This window comes from Entelurus aequoreus, linkage group LG19 (genome assembly GCF_033978785.1).
Source record: "Entelurus aequoreus isolate RoL-2023_Sb linkage group LG19, RoL_Eaeq_v1.1, whole genome shotgun sequence".
Classification (NCBI taxonomy): domain Eukaryota; kingdom Metazoa; phylum Chordata; class Actinopteri; order Syngnathiformes; family Syngnathidae; genus Entelurus; species Entelurus aequoreus.
In genome coordinates this window covers 12,364,884-12,385,551 of record NC_084749.1, presented here as the reverse complement: position 1 = coordinate 12,385,551, position 20,668 = coordinate 12,364,884, and the positions used below count along the sequence as shown (strand labels likewise).

Below are 20,668 nucleotides of genomic sequence, written 5' to 3'. Positions count from 1 at the left end.
AAAGAAAGAATACATTTCGTAAAAAAAGTTACAGTACTTTATTGTGAACGTTACACTTTTGTTATGTCTATATTTTTAGTCATACAAACCTAAATGAAGGAAGAAGTGTAAAAGAAGAAGAAAAATAATGCAGAAAAAGGAACAGCAATCTTCAACAAAACTTCTCGAGCTTCTGTTTCTTCATACTGTTAACGAGCTGCACACGCTGGAAACGAGTAGCGAGGGACGAATAATGAATAATTAGACAGTTCGAAAACCGATTTGTTTACTTTGCATTTAAGTAAACGCAGTCTGAAAGAAATATAACCTGTGGAGACAATTTCTGACGAAACACCCACTTTTCGATGTCCTTGGGCTCTTAAAACTGTGGCCCTCTTTATTATGTAGTTGAATAGCCCAGGTCTATAGCCCATCAACCTGCCGGGGACTATCGCATTGCAAAGAAACAAGCCCAGGTCTCCCACTAATTCAGCATTATGGTGATACGTTTTTTTTCATGCACTTATTTTTGCTGTATTTATCTGCCACACGTGGAAGGCCGGTCAATGAAAATAACGCCTACAGTAGATGCCAGTGTAAATGTGCGTCATTACTGTGAGATTGCTGCGTGTGACTCGAGGATTAAGGAGTGGGGGTATTTTAAAATTACCCAGGACTATTTGTAGTGTGCTCAAACAATCACCAGGTGGCATCTGTGAGCAATACAGTTTTGTTTCTCTTTCTTTTCTCTTCTCTTTCAGATTTATCACATGTCACATTGAGGAAATGCCAAAATACAATATTTGTACTTTCACTTAAATATTAAATTTACACTGACCATGTTGTGTTTTTTTATTATAATTACTTAATTTTTTTTTATAAAAAAAAGACAAAGAAAAAGTAATGTTTCTTATATTTTTGAGGCATGTTGGTTTGTTGACTCTCAACATATATTAGCTACAGAACAGCAGCAGCAGTACACCATTTATTCTAGCCGCTTTTGAAGCACATTGACACATTGTTGTTCTTAGTTATCATGTATTATTAAAATGTGTAGTATGTGTATCATTAGAAAATGCAGATTAATGAGACGTCACTGATTAGAATATAAATCTTTACTGACTTGCAAAAACGTCAGATCTCTAGTGGTGCATCGGTAGCGTCCCAGTCTCCATGGGTCCAGGGTTTGCATCCCGGTTTTAACAAAATGTAATGATAGCACGTTAATGTGTGCACTTTTGTATTTTTCGAATGACTGCGTTTTTGTACAAAAAATGCATCAATTTAAACTCAAGTTTATTTAAAAACCTTATTTCTCAAAAATCAAAACCTGTGGCTTTTTTTTTCAGCACGTGCTTATAAATATCCAGGTTAGCTATTAAAGATACAGTATTATTATTTAATTTGCAGATCGGTTTGAGTTATGGTCTGCTATGGATTCCCTCTCTGGCTCGCATTTCCTCTGCGATAGCGCGCCGCTGGCTCCAGACTTGTAATTCTCTTTCAAAACACAGGGGCAGTGTCTCCAGAAGGAGCAACTGCAGTTGTGGTAGACTAGATGATTGCGGTGTTTCAATTCGGGGGCTGCATCCTTCCAAGGACCCATGCAGCCAACGCGGTCGACAAAGTGTGGGTCCTGGCGAGAGTTCTCCAGCAGAAGCTGGAGCGATATAAATTTCGACAATCTAGCCTATGGGACACTTCCTGGTTACGTCTATTGTCCCTGCCCTTACATTTACGTCACGTATCTGCTGCTCAGTCGCACAAGGTTGAATAATGACAACCTTAAGAGAAAAATCATTGTTACTCTTCTCTTGGTTCTTTTCCTTATTTTAGAGGACGCGGCTAAAAGCTACCGTCTGATTTTCCTGCGGTTTGAGCCAACCGATCATGGGAGATGGTTGTCCTGGTGATGCAAGCATTTTAAAGCTGTTATTCCTAATTATTAGTTAATGGTGGCTTTATTTTTATGCTTGTGAATGCTTCTTGTACATTTACCTTTAAAAACACACTGATAATCCAGAAGATGTCCCAGAAAGAGTCCTCAAAGTCCATCCATAGAGCAACACCACACGATCTTATTTCGCAGTTATTTTGTTAATATGTGATTCGCAATTGATGTAGTTTTCTAATTTTGTCAAATTGCTTGCATTATAGCAGTGGTGTGCCGTAAGAAATCATGATCATGGATAAAGATAAAAGTAATTTTTAATTTACTTTCCTTAAATATCAAATAATTCATATTCTCTTCATGTCATATTATGCTCCTTCCAATGCTGTTTTTCTTTAGTTCAGAGTTTGTATTCAATCAGAATTCAGATAGCTTATGTTGCCATGCTTTACGAAAACTGCCCGGGGCCTTCAGAATCAACAATGTACAGTAGGTGTCTTTGCACTGGCAGTAAACGGACACATAGAGGTGATAGACAGTTGCGATTGCCAATCAGATCACGAGTTGTTGTCAGTAAGGCCTTCTAGCTGGCCTAACTCTGTGATTGGATACTCACTTGGGACTCCCAAGTGAGTATCCAATCACAAGTTGCGAAAACAGGAAGTGGTACAGGAAACATATGAGCCATAGAAAGCTACAGAAAACTCACCGGTACAATAACCACAAAGATAAAGTGTTACACTTAGTAATCCGCTGTGGACAGACGAAGCCAAACAATGCAGCTTTAGCGAGCGGTGCTCGCTCCTGCAAAGAAAATACATTTTTGGCAGACAATCATATTTTGCCACAACACCGGCGGCGAAATGATTTGCCTGACACTTTCACCAACAACCTTCCCAATTGTTGGAAAGTCGCCAGTTTAATATGTTAATATGTTTATACTTCACTGATGAGAGTATTTGGTGAACATCGTTTTGTCGTACTAATTTCGGCGGTTCTTGATCTCACCGTAGTTGTGTGGACTGTGACGCAACAGTTTGTTTACATGTAAAATCTTCCACTCCGTCTTTTTCTCATTTTGGCCACCAAAAGTTTTATAATGTGCGTGAATATGTACATTTTGCTTCATTATGCCTCATTTATAGGTATATTTGAGCTAATTTAATATCCTTTACTTTTATCCTCTTTGTACATAATTTAGTTTTGCATGTCTCGTGACATATTATCGCTATGTAATATTGGCTGCATTTCAGATAGTTGTTTGTGTGACATGTTGTTCCAGACCACAGCAAACATTGCCTAGCTTGCCAAAGATGGTAAAAAATCTATTAAAAGAAGACAGCCTGCCGTTTCTATTAACTTGGACACACACATCTATACCTTTGGCCACTAAAAGCCAGTAATTTCCAGAAGTTGTCTCACCTTCTGAGTAGCCTCTGATTTACTATTGGTTTCTAATGTGAAACTCGTAAACAGAAAATCTAAAATGGCATTGCTGAGACAGGGAAAGAAGCTAAAGGGAACAAAAGTGTAAATAAATGAGCATCTCACAAAACGTAATGCTGGAATCGCCAAGAAAGCACGCGACTTGAGAAAGCAGGGAAAAATCCAGGGAACTTGGAGCGCCAACTGTAAAATCTACATCAAGTTGAATGGAAGTCCAGAAGCAAGAGTACTTGCTGTCCATGACATCAAGGACCTGGACATTTTTTAAAGTTTACACAGCTTCCACAACAACGATGATAATGGACTCTGACAGAAAACAAGCACCTAAATTCAGCATCGGCACTACTATGTTCCAAGGGACGACTAAACAAGAGGACCTAGATTCAGGATCGCATCCACCTACACTTACACTTATAGAGATTATTGAAACAACATCAAAGATTGTTGAACAAGAAAATATGGAACTAAAAAATTTCTGCAACAAAGATCACAAAAACCAGGATTTGGAAAATGATACAGATCAAGATACACATTTTTTCTCCCACATCAGTAATAATTGTTTTTATTATACAGATGATCAATATAATAGCAACATTACATGTGATAACAAATTGTCAATTATTCATTTTAATAGCAGAAGCTTGTATGCAAACTACAACAACATTAAGAACTTTTTGGAACACATCAACGAACCCTTCAAAGTTATCGCTGTCACAGAAACATGGGTTGATGACAAAAAATGAATAGATTTTGATCTGGAAGGATATGAACTAAACTACATCAACAGAACCAACAAAAATGGAGGAGGAGTAGCTGTGTACGTGATGAACAACCTGAACTACAAAGTGGTAAAAACATGTAATTTGCTATAGATAATATCTTAGAATGTACAACCATTGAAATATGTCAGGAAAAAAGCAAAAACATATTCATCAGTTGTATATATAGATCACCTAAGTCAAGTATAGAAACATTTGAAGAATGGATCAAGGCAACTTACATGGACAATGGTCAAAGAATAATGTTCTTATGTGGTGACTTTAATATTGACTTATTGAACCCTAACAAGCAAAAGTCTATTGATGAGCATCAGTTTATATCCTCAAATCACAAAGCCAAGCAGAATCACAGGATACTGTGCCACGCTTATTGATAATATTTTTACCAATGATTTTGATAATAACACTACAAGTGGTCTACTCATAACCGACGTTAGTGATCATCTGCCAGTTTTTACAATATATGATGGGAACTACAAGAAGAACATGGAAGACAAAAGGACATTTCGAAGACTATGCACAGAAAAGAGGATGATTGCTTTCAAAATTGAGCTACAAAAGCAAGATTGGGACAGTGTGTACAATGAAAAAGAGGTTGATGAAGCATATGAACATTTCTAGTTCATAATACTTTATGACAAACATTGTCCATGGCTACAACTCAGTAGAAAGCAGATAAAGAATAATCAACCATGGATGACAAATGGATTAAAAAATGCTTGTAAGAAGAAGAATACACTATATAGAAAATTTATAGCACAAAGAACTACAGAGGCAGAAATCAAGTACAAAAAGTATAAAAACAAGTTAACATACCTGTACATACTACGATCATGTAGAAAATAATATTACAGTAAATTATTGGACAGGAACAAAAATAATATGAGAGCAACATAGGGCATCCTCAATAGCATTATTAAAAATGGCACTAAGAGGGACTACCCTCAATACTTCTTAGACGGAAATAAAAAAAAAGACAAATAAAGGAAGTAGTTGAAAGCTTCTATAATTATTTTGTAAATATTGGACCAAAATTGAAAGAAAGGATTCCAGGCCCAGTTCCAATTGAGGACTATAATGATACCATAGAGCGAAATCCCAACTCCATGTTCCTCAGTAATGTGACACAGGAGGAAATAGTTACAATCGTGAAAAAATGTAAATCTAAGACTTCAACTGATTGTAACGGAATTGATATGGAAACGATAAAAAAGGTTATTGAAGAGATCTCAGGACCATTAATGTATATTAGTAACCTATCATTTCAAACAGGTAAATTTCCAAACAAAATGAAAATAGCTAAAGTTGCACCAATTTATAAGACTGGAGACAAACTCCAATTTACAAATTATAGACCTGTTTCTTTACTTCCACAATTTTCTAAAATCATTGAAAAACTGTTCAATAACAGATTAGAGAGTTTCATAAATACAAATAGAATACTCGAAGAGAACCAATATGGATACGGAGCTAATGTTTCAACTTCAATGGCTTTAATTGAAATCACAGAAGAAATTACCAATGCAATAGATAGTAAAAAATGTGCGGCGGCAGTTTTTATGGATCTAACTAAAGCATTTGACACAATTAATCACAATATTTTAATCAAAAAACTAGAACGATACGGCATCAGACGGTTAGTCTTAAACTGGATAAGAAGTTATCTAACAAACAGGAAACAATACGTGAAGCTAGGCGACCACACGTCTACAACGCTAAATATATCCTGTGGTGTAACTCAGGGATCAATATTAGGACCTAAATTATTCAATCTCTATATAAATGACATTTGTAAAGTTACAAAATATTTAAAGTTAGTATTATTTGCGGATGATACAACAGCATTTTGTTCAGGAGAGAATACACAGAAGCTAATACAAATAATAACAGAAGAAATTAACAAATTAAAAAGATGGTTTTACAAAAACAGACTATCGTTGAATATCAGTAAAACTAAAATAATGCTACTTGGTAACAGTAGAAGAGAAAGTCAAACACAAATACCAATAGAAGGAATATAAATTGAAAGAGTAAATAAAACCACATTTCTAGGTATAATGATTGATGATAAATTGAACTGGAAATCTCACGTAAAAAATATACAAATATAAAGCAAAACATGTTCTAGACAAAAAATCACTTCATATTCTCTACTGCTCGTTAGTGTTACCATATCTGAGCTACTGTGTAGAAATATGGGGAAATAATTACAAAAGTACACTTCATTCATTAACGGTGTTACAAAAAAGATCAGTTAGAATAATACATAATGTTGGATATAGAGAACATATTTATTTATTGAATCAAAGATACTGAAATTCCACGACATAGTGAATTTGCAAACAGCTAAAATTATACACAAAGCAAACTATAACCTGCTGCCCAAGAATATACAACAATTCTTCTCAAAAAAAGAGGAGAAATATAATCTTAGAGAGAAATGTAATTTAAAACATTTGTACTCACGTACAACACTTAAGACCTTCAGTATATCTGTATGTGGAATTAAATTATGCAATGGATTAAGCAAAGCAATCAAACAATGTACTAATAGGATCCACTTCAAGACACTCTTCAAACTTAAAGTGTTTACAAAGTACAAAGAAGAAGAACCATGATAAACATTATTTCACTCTCACAATAATCTTACTTATCTCATCATATGAAATGTAACTTACTTCACCAATTATTATTTATTTATTTATTTATTTTTATTGTGATTACTTAGGGAGTATATTGTGGATAAATTGAGAACAGGAAGTGAACAAAAGTTTTATCAACTGTTATGTAAAAGAAAAGGGGTAGGATTAAATAAGCTCTGCTTCTTTCTACTCCTTTTCGAACATGTTGAAAAGAGAAACTGGAAATTGTGATGTATCATGTTGTATGCTTGCATGTTCGAAATAAACTCAAACTCAACTCAACTCAATGTTGTAAAAATGTGTAGAATAAATATTACATTTCAACATTTCTGTCAACGTAGATTTGCTTCAGCCTGCGACAAATAATCATTTTGATAGTAGGCTAATATAGCTAATATAGACACTTACGTAATGTGTTGCCTTCATTATAAGACTTATGTAAGGCTTTTCATTTTTTTCGGCTCCAGACAGATTTGTTTTTTGTATTTTTGGTCCAATATGGCTCTTTCAACGTTTTGGGTTGCCGACCCCTGATCTAACCCTAAATTTGGTGTATAATCTGAAATAGTGAATGAACAAGTGTACCATGCTAGCGTCTCAGATCAGAGTTTATTCACTGTGTCTTCCTCCTAAATTCTGAAAGGAGCCAGCACAGTGATTAGTACCCTGCTGGTCACCTATTGTGGCTATTTTGGGAAACATCTGATTTGGAGCCATGCAAGACAAAAAAAAGAAAATGATTTCCATCCATCCATTTTCTACCGCTTGTGATGCTTTAAAATCAGTACCGTCACCCAAAGCTAGCTCAAAAATTAATTCATAAGAAAGCAAGGGTAAATTGTCAGGCCCTTCTATTTACCATAATATAGGATGAAAACATGTAAATTACAAAAAAAACTATAAAAACTGTGTGTTAGAAGTCAATGCTCGTTATTTGTTCACGTGACAGACCTGAGATGCTCCGTAGGTCTCGGTGCTGTAACTTCTTGCTGACAGGGGGCGACGTTGAGTCAAGCTTTTAGTCGGGTAACCGATCATTGGCTTCTTCTGTTCCTGGTAGTCTGTGTAATCGTCGTCATACCGGCCATTTCTCTTGTTGTGCATCATTTGACTCTGGCTGTCCACCATGTTGGAAGAATGATCCATAGGGCTGGAGTAAGCAAGAGCACGACTATATAAAGGAGGGTCCCCCTGAAGCAAGAGAGGACATCAAATGAACAAAAATGGCACGTGAAAAAGAATCGCAGAATGTTGTAATGGTTTTGTCCTTTTATGAATGGGGGTTTAATTTGGTAAGCCACAGTGGTACCTCTGAGTGCCCCAGGTTACAAGTTTTTCAGAATACGAGTCGTCTCTTGTGAGTTGTTATGCTTTAGTTTGCGAGCAAAAATTCAGGTTACGAGCATCTCCGCCACTAGCTGGCATAGCAAATGTCAGAGTGAACCCTGTAAGGTTCGCATTAAAAGATTTGACGGTGTCTTACTCACTATCATTAGTTTATAGCTAGAGATCGACATAACTTCGTTTTTTCCCAACCATGGGAAGGTACAAAATTATTGTAAAGGACAGTGCTGAGAAGAAGAAGCGGATGATATTCATTAAGTGAAAGAAAGTAATCATCCAAAACTTGACTAAGCGTGGAGCCAAAGCTAGTCTGAGGCAGAAGGAGTTGATCACGCAAGCCAAGGATGTTGAAATAATGTCTAAATTAGAAACATGTATCCATAAAAATATGGAAAAGCTGCTGATGGTGTGTGTAACAGAGAAGCAGCTCAAAGGAGATACTATAGAACTTGGCGCTCCAAGGAAAATGCTGTACATTATAAATACATTACTTCATAGAACTACTGTAGTTGTTTGTAGTACATTCTATTGCTTTGTTTTTATACAATATATTGTATCAAAAGTTTTTTTTTCTTTTTAAAAGGCATGTTATATGTTAAAATTGTGCTGTTTTGAGGGGGGCGAGGGAGCCAGTGCCAGCTATGTCACAGAACTAATTATCCGTAGGTACACTGTATTTATCTTCGACTATAACAGTGGTCCCCAAACTACGGCCCGCGGGCCGAATGCAGCCCACCAGCGTCCAAAATCCGGCCCGCGTGGAGTCTCAAGTTTTTTTCTTTAATTTGTCTGACCGCTTCTATGTTAGCTACCTCTCTGTTTATAAGGTCTATTTTTTGCTGGACCTACTCTCTATTTTATGCTGCCCTTTTTTTGTTTCAGCTGTTACATATACTGTAATACTGTACATCAGGGGTGTCCAACTCTTTTTAGCTAAGGGGCCGCATGGAAAGATAAAGCTGTGCACACGCGAGCCGGACAATTGAAACCATGGCATTAAAACTTAAAAATAAAGACAACTTCAGATTGTTTTCTTTGTCTTCTTTGGCCAAAAATAGAACAAACACATTCTGAAAATATGACAATAAAAGTATCGGAAAAAAAATACCCAGCAGCGGTAAAGTTTAGATCAGAAGTCCCCAAACTACGGCCCGCAGGACGAATATGGTCCTCCAGCATCCAAAATTCGGCCCGCGGGAAGTCTGAATTTTTTTTGGTTTTTTAATTTGTCCTTTCTAATCTATTTTCTACCGCTTGTAACTCTCTGAGTCTCCTAGCCGCTCAGGCAAATTGTCTAAAAATGCATTTTCCCATCGATAACGTGACATCAATTATAATACAAAAACACACACACAACCCGGCCAAATTTTTTTTAACCCAATGTGACCCCCGAGTCAAAAAGTTTGGCTAAATAATTGTCTTTAAAAAAGTCAGAATACTTCTGCATACCTGCTGTCTATACTGAGCTTCCTGCAGAGCCTCTTGCTGGGCTTCGTGAACTCGACGGAACAAAGCGAGTTCGGTTGAGCTAACCAGTGAGTCTGCTCTCCTCAAAAACCCTGGCCTGGAACGCTGCGATGGGATTGGGTGCTGCTGCTGCTGCTGCTGCTGCTGCTGCTGCTGCTGCTGCTGCTGGCTGGTGGAACCATCCTGATTGATTGGCGATTGGGGGAAAGAGAACATCTCCAGGGGTGGGTAAGCGCGGTACCGAGGGCTCACCAACTCCTTGGGTAATGTCTTTCCAGGTTGATTGATATACTCCAAAGCTTTTGATGAGTGGTTAACATAATCTGGTGTGTTGGGGAAAGGGGGAGGGGCCCGGCGATCCATTGTCACCTAGTGGTTTAGAAATTATGATCGGAAGTATTAGTGGATCTACAAGCAAAAACATTTATGTAAATCCACAATAAATGCAAGATGCTAACCTGGGGGTTATAGTTTTGGTCAAAGTGGTAGGCCTTGTGTGGGACCGCGGGTTTCTGGTTATGCCCCTGCTGGTTCTGGTTGCTATGTGCATGGAAAGCAAGTTCCTCATCGAGCATAGGTGCAGACTGGGACCGAGCCATGTTGGTCTGCTCCATGGAACCTGGCAGCTCTTGTCGGTCCAAACTGCTCTGCTGCTCAATGGAGGAACTGTAGGTGTCCATAGGAATACTGCAAAAGAAGAGACATGGAAAACAGTGCCGTACATGTCTGACTCACAGTGAATCTAATGTTACTACGTAACTGAAATCTACCTGTATACTTTATAAGAACCTATGTCGATCTCATCGATGCTCTGGGATTTCTTAAACTTGGATCGCGTCTCCTTCATCATAGGTGACAGTCGGTCAGAGCTTTTACTCATTACCACGGTTACCTTGTTGCTGCCGGTGACGGTCAGCTGGTCCTTTCTGTTCTGCTCCCCCTGGTTGTTGTGGTATGACCAGCTGCCAGGCAGAGGCCCTGTCCCTTGCTCCCGCCTTGCAGCAAAAAACAAGTCAAGGTCAAGTAATGTTTTCTATCTCTCACCCCCAAAGAAGTAAAACAACAACCTCCTAAGTAGAGTCAAGATATAGTAAGTTAATATGATAGAGCCACTGATTTAATTTTAAGTCAGCAACACATCATTTTATTAGTGCTACATGTGTGTAATATAATGGTCCTTATCTATTAAAGGTTAGTGTTTATTGAAACATGTGCAAACTTAATAGTGCACGCACAAATGATCTACTAAGCCCGTGCGCAGAGGATTGTTTCCCTTAAATGAGCAAAAAAGAGTGCAAAATCCATTTAGCGTGTCTGCCTTCATGAAAATGTAGAATACGAATATGATGATTATCAGAACACCCACAATAAGAACAACATGCAAATGTGATCATTTAGCACTCGCAATAGGAATTGTTAAAGACTAAAACTGTTCTGCGACTGGTGTTTTGCATCTGTATTTAGCAATGTGCGTGCAAACTGTCAGTTACGTACAAATGGCTGTAAAAAAAAGAGGCGATTGCACTGCAAAGACAAATAAGGAAGAGAGAATATTCCATCTGTGTGTGTGTCAACATATTTTAACTAATGAAAATTTTACAAATTGTTTATTCAGCAATATCATTTTATAATTTTATGCCTGCAGGATGACTTAAAGCTGGGGTAGCTAAGTATATTCTTTAACTAAAAAAAACAATCTCATATTAGCATTATCCAGTATATCGTAACAGTAATCATTTCTGAAAAAAATTGTACGTCTGCGTGTTGTCTGTGCCTTATAATTAAGTATTTTAGTAAAAAAAAAAAAACGTAAGACAAACTCTTCCTGGCGGTCAACCTCTCCAGATCCAATCCCAGGATTTAGAGAAAGGAGGGGTGAGCAGAGCCCATGAAGGAGCCTCCTCATTGGCTGATGCAATATACAGTGAAGCATGTGCAAGGTGCGAACTTATTTTCAGTAAAGCATGGCTGCCGAAGATCTGCAAAGATCGCAATACCTGCGCTTGCTACAAAACCCATCCATCCAGCCATCCATTTTCTACCGCTTGTCCCTTATGGGGTCGCGGGGGGTGCTGTAACCTATCCCAGCTGCACACGGGCGGAAGGCGGGGTACACCCTGGACAAGTCGCCACCTCATCGCAGGGCCAATACAGATAGACAGACAACATTCACATTCACACTCACATTCACACACTAGGGCCAATTTAGTGTTGCCAATCAACCTATCCCCAGGTGAACGTCTTTGGAGGTGGGAGGAAGTCGGAGTACCCGGAGGGAACCCACGCAGTCACGGGGAGAACATGCAAACTCAACACAGAAACTACAAAACCCAAAAAGAGTAAATTATAGGAAGACAGAAAGACGCTGTACATCTAAAACAACCAAAGAAGAGCCAAAACTTGAATAAATATTGGTCCGGAGTATTATAGAGGGCATTGTGGGCCAGTCTTGGACTAACATTGGATGCGCAAGTGGCTGTTTTCCTTCTGGAGAGGTAATCTAATGTTCCATTTTTCTTTATTTTGTGTGGATCCTATCCCAGCTGCATTCGGGTGGAAGGCGGGGTACACCCTGGACAAGTCGCCACCTCATCGCAGGGCCAACACAGATAGACAGACAACATTCACACTCACATTCACACACTAGAGCCAATTTAGTGTTGCCAATCAACCTATTTCCAGGTGCAAGTCTCTAGAGGTGGGAGGAAGCGGGAGTACTCAGAGGGAACCCACGCAGTCACGGGGAGAACATGCAAACTCCACACAGAAAGACCTCGACCCTGGGAATCGAACTCAGGACCTTCTTATTGTGAGGCACACATACTAACCCGTGTTCCACCGTGCAGCCCCAGTTTTTTAGTAACTTCAAAAAATTGTGATAGCAAAGAAACAGGTGTGTAGTTTGTAAATTGGTGTTTGTCACCAGTCTTATAAATTGGTACGACTTTTGTTATATTTATTTTGTCTGGAAATTTGCCTGTTTAAAATGATAGGTTGATGACACATTTCCATATCAATTCCGTTAAAATTAGTCGAGTCTTAGATTTACATTTTTTCACAAAATCCTTTTTTTTTTTTTTTGCCACACCAACATACAGTTGGGATTTCTGTCTAGTGTCCTTAAAGGGAAACTTCGGTTTTTTTCAACCTGGGCCCTGTTTTCATAATTTTTTCTGTATATGTGAGTGCTGGATAAAACATTTTTTGAGGTCGCGCCAGTATTGAGCAGGGCAGGCAGCCTCCAGCCCAGAGATGACTGAAGTGATTTTCTGCCTCCACTATAAAACTAAAATAACAGTCTTCGGTAATCCAACAGAAAATCACTTCAGTCATCTCTCTTCACCTCAGTCAGGTAACTGTTTTTCCACCGGTGTTTTGTCGCGAGTTATCGCGAGATTTCGGAACGAGATTTGTAGCGTGGTGAGATTTGGACACAGCTCACAACACACAGCGATCTCCAGCTAAAGGTAGAGACATACGTTAATTTCTCCTTTCTAGTATGTTGTCGGACACTCATTGTAACTATCTGAGCCTGTCAGTGTGAAAAAAATGCATGTTTATAGGCCGAATTTTGACGAGAGCCAGTTGCCCTGTGTACGAGCGTTAGCTGGGCTGGAGGCTGCCTGCCCTGCTCAATACTGGCGCGACCTCAAAAAATGTTTTATCCAGCACTCACATATACAGAAAAAATTATGAAAACAGGGCCCAGGTTGAAAAAAACCGAAGTTTCCCTTTAAGTCCTCAACTCACTCAGGATCTGGAATCTTTTCCTCCAGACTTGGTCCAGTAGTTAAAAGCTTGTCAGCTTTTAACTATTTTGTTCATATTTTGTCATTTCCATCTGAGAAGTATTTAGGATAATCCTTTTCAGCACATTTTTAATAATGTTGCTCTCCTATTTTTTTTTGTTGTTCCGGTCTAATAATTTACTGTAATATTCTTTCCTACATGCTCGTAGTATGCTAGTTAGCTTATACATTTTGTGCTTGTTTTCTGCCTCTGTAGATCTTTGTGTTATAAATGTTCTATATAATGTATTATTCTTGTTGCAAACCTTTTTCAGTCCTTTTGCCAACCATGGTTGATTGTTTTTCTTTTGCTTGTTACCAAGTTGTTTCAATGGACAATATTTATCATAGAGCAATGTGAAATTATTAAAAAAAGAACATATGCATCATTTACATCATTTTAACTGTATACAGATCATTCTTGAAAGCTGTCATACTTTGTTCTTTACATATTCTTCGAAATGTGTTATTGTCATCAATGTTGCTCTTCCTATAGTTTCCATCATAGATTATGGAAACTGTCAGATGATCACCAGTATCGAATATTAGCAGAGACACTTGTGGTATTATTATCAAAATCCTTAGTAAATATATTATCAATAAGTGTGGCCCTGTATCTTGAGATTCTGCTTTGCTTTGTTATTTTAGGATTCAAACTCAGGCTATACATTGTGTCTATAAAGTCATCTATATGGGCTTTTGTTGGATAGGGTTCAAAAAGTCAATGTTGAAGTCTCCACATGAGGAAGTTATTTTTTGACTGATTTCAGTAAAATTTGCCATAATTCAGTTCTCAAAGGTATCAATGTTTGACTTAGGTAATCTATATATACAACTGATTAAAATGTTCGTGTTTTATTCACAACATATTCCAATGGTTAGATATTCTAAGATATGTTATGGGATTGTGGGATAAAAAAAAAAAAAAGTATATCCTTATCAATAGCTAATGACATATTTTTTTTACCACTTTGTAGTTTAAGTTCTTTGTCACGTACACCGCTACTCTTCCTCCATTCTTGTTGGTTCCGTTGATGTAATTTAGTTCATATCCTTCCATGTCAAAATCTATTACTTTTTTAGCATTTTCCATATTTATGAGATAGCGATAACTTTGAAGGGTTTGTTGAATTGTTCCACAAAATGCCTCACGTTGTTGTAGTTTGCATACAAACTTCTGTTGTTTAAATGAATAATCGACAGTTTGTTGTTGATTTTTATGTTTCTATTATATTGTTTGTCTGTATAATAAAAACAATTATTCCTGGTATGAAAGAAAAAAATAGTATCTGAATCTTTATCCTTTTTTAATTCCAGACTATTGTGATCTATGCTGCTGAAGGTTTTCAGTTCCATACATTCATGTTCAGCAATCTTTTGTGTTGCCCTATGAACATAAGTGAGTATTTCATAATTAGAGTTAAAAAACACATACCTGTGGCGACAACATTTATTTTCTGTAACAAAATACGAACGAGGGGATTCTTCGATGCAACTTCAGACTGTGTGTGCACGTACAGCTCTTGTGCGCTATTTCACGCACTTCCAGAGAGGTGGAGACTGGGAAGAACTGCGCACCTTGCATTAGCAAGGTGCGCAAAGTGGGGGGCGGGAATTACAGTTTGAATTCTGCCTGCTGACACAAGATTCAAGTACCCCAACTTTAGGGGTTGATAAAACCAATTAAATTGATTCATTTTGGTGTCTGCAGTTCTGGCGTTTCTTCAATCATGTCTTTTTTTTGTGTGTCGGAAATATATCAATGTAATCATCTCCTATATTAAAAATATCTTGCAATATGCATTTTCTTGCCTATCCACACGCGGGATCACTATTTAATGCCCTAAATAGCACCTTCATTGTGCTAAAAATAGGTTCAGTTGTCGAGATTGTCCTTCAATATAGCCTACTGTAGAAAAGGTGGTCCATACAATTGTGTGCTGATCGTCGTCAACATGATGAAACGCCAAAGGTTGGACAATGTGATGCCATAAATGTGGAAGGAAATGAGTATCTCCATGGTGACAGCCAGTATACACGAAAAAACCTCATGTAAATAAGTGCACACCACTGTGGCAATTGTTATCAACTGTACACGCATTCTTTATAGATCATCCGCAACCACCTCATCAGTGGTGTGCCGTCAGGGCCAGCAAGACCTTCTCTGCTGGCCTAACATAATCAGAAATCATGATCATAATTAAAGATACAATTATTTTTTTAATTTACTTTCCCTAAATATCTAAAATTATTCATATTCTCTTCATGTCATATTATACTCGTTACAATGCTGTTGTTTTTAGCTTCAGTTTGTAGCCAATCAGAATTCAGCTAGCTTATGTTGCCATGCTGTACGAAATATGCCAGTGGCCTTCAGAATTAACAATGCGGGCGTTCGTGCACTCTAAGCGAACGGGCACATACAGTGATTGACAGTTGCGGTAGCCAATCAGATCATGGGTTGTTGTCAGTAAGGCCTTCTAGCTGGCCTAAGGTTGAACGTGACATTTACGCGTCCTGTGATTGGATACTCACCGGGACCGTTAGCGGATGAATTTGAGAACACTTAGAGTTGAGAGACAGTTGCGATAGCCAATCAGACCATAAGTTGTTGACAGTAGCCTATCTAAGTAGCCTGATGTTAACGAGACTGTGATTGGATACTCACTTGTCATTCCAAAGTGAGTATCCATTCACAAGTTTCAATTTAGCAGGAAGCGGGAAGTGTTGCGCCGTAGCCAGACTGGGATAGCAGAGAAGGAGAACAAAACGTTGATTTGGTGGCAGATATATATTTGCAAGGCCATTTTCAAGAAGGATATTTAAAGAGAAACTACATCTTGTGAGACAATGTCGGCCAAACCTGGAAGCTAGCTCAGCTGTTCTGGCGATGAAATGGGGAAACGCCCGCCATTTCCACTCGAATAAGCCGACGATGGGGGGTACCACTGGCTTATACGGCGTTGAAAAGTTTATATTAGATGTGAGTTCAAATATTGAATTTTTTCACTTTTAATGTTTTTTGCAATTCTATTTTTGACAGTACCACATAAGATATGTTTTATTTGCTGATGCGTTTATCTTTTTAAAAGCGCCAGAAAATAACCCGTTTTGCACACTGTTTATGTGTTTCAATACTCAGTAGGGCGTAAATGTGTTCCTGTATAGTATTTCTCCAGCAATGGTCATATGGTGACATAAATTATGGTATTTTGAGAGGTAATTATTGAAGTCGGACATCACTGAAGGCCTAGGTGGGAAACACACAGCCCGCCACTGCATCTCATTAATAGTACACACACACATTGTACATCCTATTTAGCATGTGTTATTTGGATCTGGGTCGATCAGACCATGGGGCTTAAAACAGCAATTACAATTGCATTACCTTGTACTTACTGTATGTATGTTATACTGTATATTACTTCTTGTGTGCTGTAATTAGTGACCCATTGCAGGAGTTGCAAAGAAAAACAATTGTGTGGTATTTTGTCTCATTAGGTTGCACATGAACACATTTATATAAAATACATAAATGAATGTAATGTGACAAGCACGACTGTTTTTTGAATCCATTTTAGTGTCTGGATTTAGTTACTCTTTCAAACAATGTAACATATGATGGGTGAATTAATGAATCATAATACTGATTGATCTTACAATGCATTGGAGATTTTCATAAACAATCAACATTATGAAGTACCAACAGCTGCACAACAAGCTGTGTTTCAAAATGTATTATTAATTCCGTTTTCTTATGAGAGTTTGGGGGTGTTGAAAGCTGCCATCAAGCTAAGATGACAAATAAAGACACTGGTAAGTACTTGATATCATGTTGTGTATAGCAATTCCCATTGCTATACGTGCTATATGTGCTTGTTATAATGCTTTTTGGTCCATAATCTGATTTTGGATTATTTTACTAAAAATTTCCAATATTTCAGAACTCATAGGGGTTGAATTTGTATATCAATAGCGTGCTTGTCTCCATGCAGCCACACACTACATGCACTTTTAATGTGAAACCAACAACATTCTATGACAAAAAAGATAATGACAGACTATTGAATAGTGGAATTGAACTAGAAGTTACCTTGTGTCTGCCACCTTGCGGTCTGGGTTGGGGCTTGAGGTTGGCGTCAGGTCCAATTTGGACGGAAACGCTGTCCTGTCCTCCAATGGGCTTGGGGTGCGGGTCCAATTCTGCCAAGGATTCTGAGATGCTTGTGCAGAGGCTTGGGGATCATTGTCATGGGCGGAGCGTTGGTTACTGTGAAAGGGGAGCGTCTGTGTGTCCAGCTCCAGCGGGACGCCTACAATCCGCTCTTGCCTCAGTAGAGGACGGCGGCCATGCGTGGACTGGCTCCGCGGTTTGGAACCCAGCTGTGGGTTTCCGTGGCTCGTAGCAGAGGATGAATGGTTTAGGGGAGACTCCTCGGCATCAAAACCGGTATTGTCATAGTGAGGAGCCTCAGACCACTCAAAAGGCTCACTTAGTGGACGTCTGTCACCACGTTGCTGCAGTGTCCCTGATGGAGGAGTTTCTCTTTGCGATAGCAAGGGCTTGGAGTCAATAGGTTTGGGGAAAGACTGGGCCAGCCTAAAGTAAGACAAGAAATTTGATTTTTAAATGACATTGGGGAATAAGAGTGAAACGCCAAAAACAACATACAGGTTTTAGAGCAACATATGTTGCCATCCAAGCAACATTATCATGGACGCCCATGCTTATTTCAGCAAGACAATGCCAAGCCACGTGTTACAACAGCGTGGCTTCATAGTAAAAGAGTGCGCGTACTAGACTGGCCTGCCTGGAGTCCAGACCTGTCTCCCATTGAAAATGTGTGGCGCAATATGAAGCCTAAAATACTACAACGGAGACCCCGGACTGTTGAACAACTTAGTTTCTCAGTTCGAACATTAAATATCTTGTCTTTGCATCTATTCAATTGAATATAAGTTAAAAAGGATTTGCAAATCATTGTATTCTGTTTTTATTTACGAATTACACAACGTGCCAACTTCACTGTTTTTGGGTTTTGTATTTTGTCATTTCTCAAACAGTAACACCACACATAATTTTATTAATTTAGCTAAAAGCACTCTTGCGCAATGAATAATACAGAGAAAACATTGAAATACATGTCAGCAGTGGCAGCTCCCCTCTGAGGGCAGTGCTACACCAGACTGTGTTGTTTTTACTTTATTTTATTATGTATTTTGTACAGTGCATTGATTACATTTATAAAAATGATGTGTTCAATAATTCTTATAGTACTGATTTTGGAGTCATTTTCTGTCTGTTCCCACTGCTACCCCTACCCAGGGTCACTCTCAGGCAACGCTCTAAGAATGCCCCAAACCCCCGCAAATAGCGAAAAAAATGGAAACAATATACCATATAGGGATGGGTACTTTTTGCATTTGAATCAATATAATACCAATCATTCAGTACCTGGGAATTGATACATGTACTCAAGGGTACATATTATTTGCACTTTTTAATGTTCAAATGTGTTAATAAATGTTAGATGTTTTAATTAAACCATTAACATTTGTGCTGTCCAGTTATTTTGTTTTCTTACACTTTTGTGTCTCATTTGCAAGTACTGTACAGTAGTGTACTAAATAGTAAAATTTGTACGTAGTTGCAATTCAAAGACATAAGATGGCAATATGTATAGGCTACGTTATGTTAGCTTAGCCAGGAAGTAGTCTTTGCCATTAAATTCAATGTGCCAGTATTTTCTTTTGTTGAGTCCCACAAAGTGTTTAAACTGTAAGTATTGTATTTATTACACACAGGGTGTTTGATTGTATCTTAGTGGTAATTTTTTGTTACCAAATTTGGAGGTGTTAAAATCGCCATGTAAAATCGCTAATGCTATTCATTAGCATTTCTCTGGCAAATACAATGTAAATTAGCATCAGGCAAGCACAATTTTAAAAGTGGAGCCTTAACGCTGTAATATACTCTCACGTCACTACGCCGTCTTGCTCTTACCCCTCCTAACCCTCCCTTAGACCTTGATGTGCACATCCAAAGCAAATTTCGCTTTTCGTCAGCGCCCACATGAACCGCTATGAGATCTATGATTGGTCAGCTTGTTTTTACATCATTTCCGGGGATTCCCGCCCGGCAAAAGCTAAAAAAACAAACAAAACAAACAAAAACAATGGAGCCAATACGACAAATTATACAAAAAATTTTCGCCAAACTACAAATTCTTAACGGCAACTGCTATCAAACAACTTTTTATTCAAGTTATCATAAAAACAACTAATTATTTACACTTAAGCAGAGAAAATAAATCCACATGCATTTAGCTTGTTAGCTTTCTTCATCATGGACTGGACTCTCACACTATTAACTAGATCCACTCAACGTCCATTTCACCGGTCGCTCAGAATTTATTTAAATAAACTTTGATTGATTGATTGACTGATCACAGGCGAACAATGGCAAGCGAGGAGAAATGGGGAAGGTTTTGAAGATGAATCAAATCTAACTAGAAGAGGCAATTCCTGAAGGAATTGCGTGTGAATGCTCCAATGCTGAAGTTGAACTGAAATGCTGACAGAATCCATCCATCCATCCATTTTCTACCGCTTATTCCCTTCGGGGTCGCGGGGGGCGCTGGAGCCTATCTCAGCTACAATCGGGCGGAAGGCGGGGTACACCCTGGACAAGTCGCCACCTCATCGCAGGGCCAACACAGATAGACAGACAACATTCACACTCACATTCACACACTAGGGCCAATTTTAGTGTTGCCAATCAACCTAATGCTGACAGAATGTATTATGAATGTAAGAAGTTTGAATGTTGGAATGGTTTGAATGTTGAAAAGCTGACGCTGAACTGAAATGCTAATGGAATGTAGGGTGAATGTAGAAATGGTATAAATGTTGAAATTGTTTAAACGCTGAAATGGTTTGAATGTTGGAATGGTTTGAATGTTGAAGAGTTAGAATTTCAAGGAAAACCGGAATTTGGTTTGGAACTTTGGAAAGTGTCCGTTTGAATGTCCAGGATAAGAGGAATGTGTTAATGTTGGAATGGTTAGATTGTGGGAATTGTGCAACTTGGAAAAATGTCCCATTCATTTCAATGGGAACTTCCCGGAAATTTAGGAATTTTGGGAAAAGCGAATTTTTAAAAAAATGATTAGGAGCATGAATGTCCTAAATGAGCTGAATTGGTTGGTGTTGGAATTGTTTAAATCAGGCAAGAAATGTTGAAGTAGTAAATAGTATTAGGGAATTTCGGGAAAAGCGGGAATTTTTTTGAAAATGCTAAAAAATGTGAATGTTGTAAATGGTTGGTGTTGG

The 20,668-nt window shown here is 38.2% G+C and overlaps 1 protein-coding gene across 15 annotated transcripts in view; it reads right to left on the bottom strand.

Annotated features, from left to right (window-relative positions):
- Nucleotides 1-20,668, bottom strand: part of LOC133635116 (leucine-rich repeat-containing protein 7-like) — a 396,315-nt gene that overhangs the window by 32,836 nt on the left and 342,811 nt on the right. For all 15 annotated transcript variants that reach the window (XM_062027903.1, XM_062027904.1, XM_062027897.1 and 12 more), the window contains 5 exons: nt 17,430-17,936; nt 10,319-10,543; nt 10,007-10,235; nt 9,531-9,917; nt 7,689-7,928 (listed from right to left, as the gene is read on the bottom strand). In XM_062027903.1, the coding sequence (XP_061883887.1) occupies nt 7,689-7,928; nt 9,531-9,917; nt 10,007-10,235; nt 10,319-10,543; nt 17,430-17,936 (1,588 nt within the window). The remainder of the gene's footprint in view (nt 1-7,688; nt 7,929-9,530; nt 9,918-10,006; nt 10,236-10,318; nt 10,544-17,429; nt 17,937-20,668) is intronic.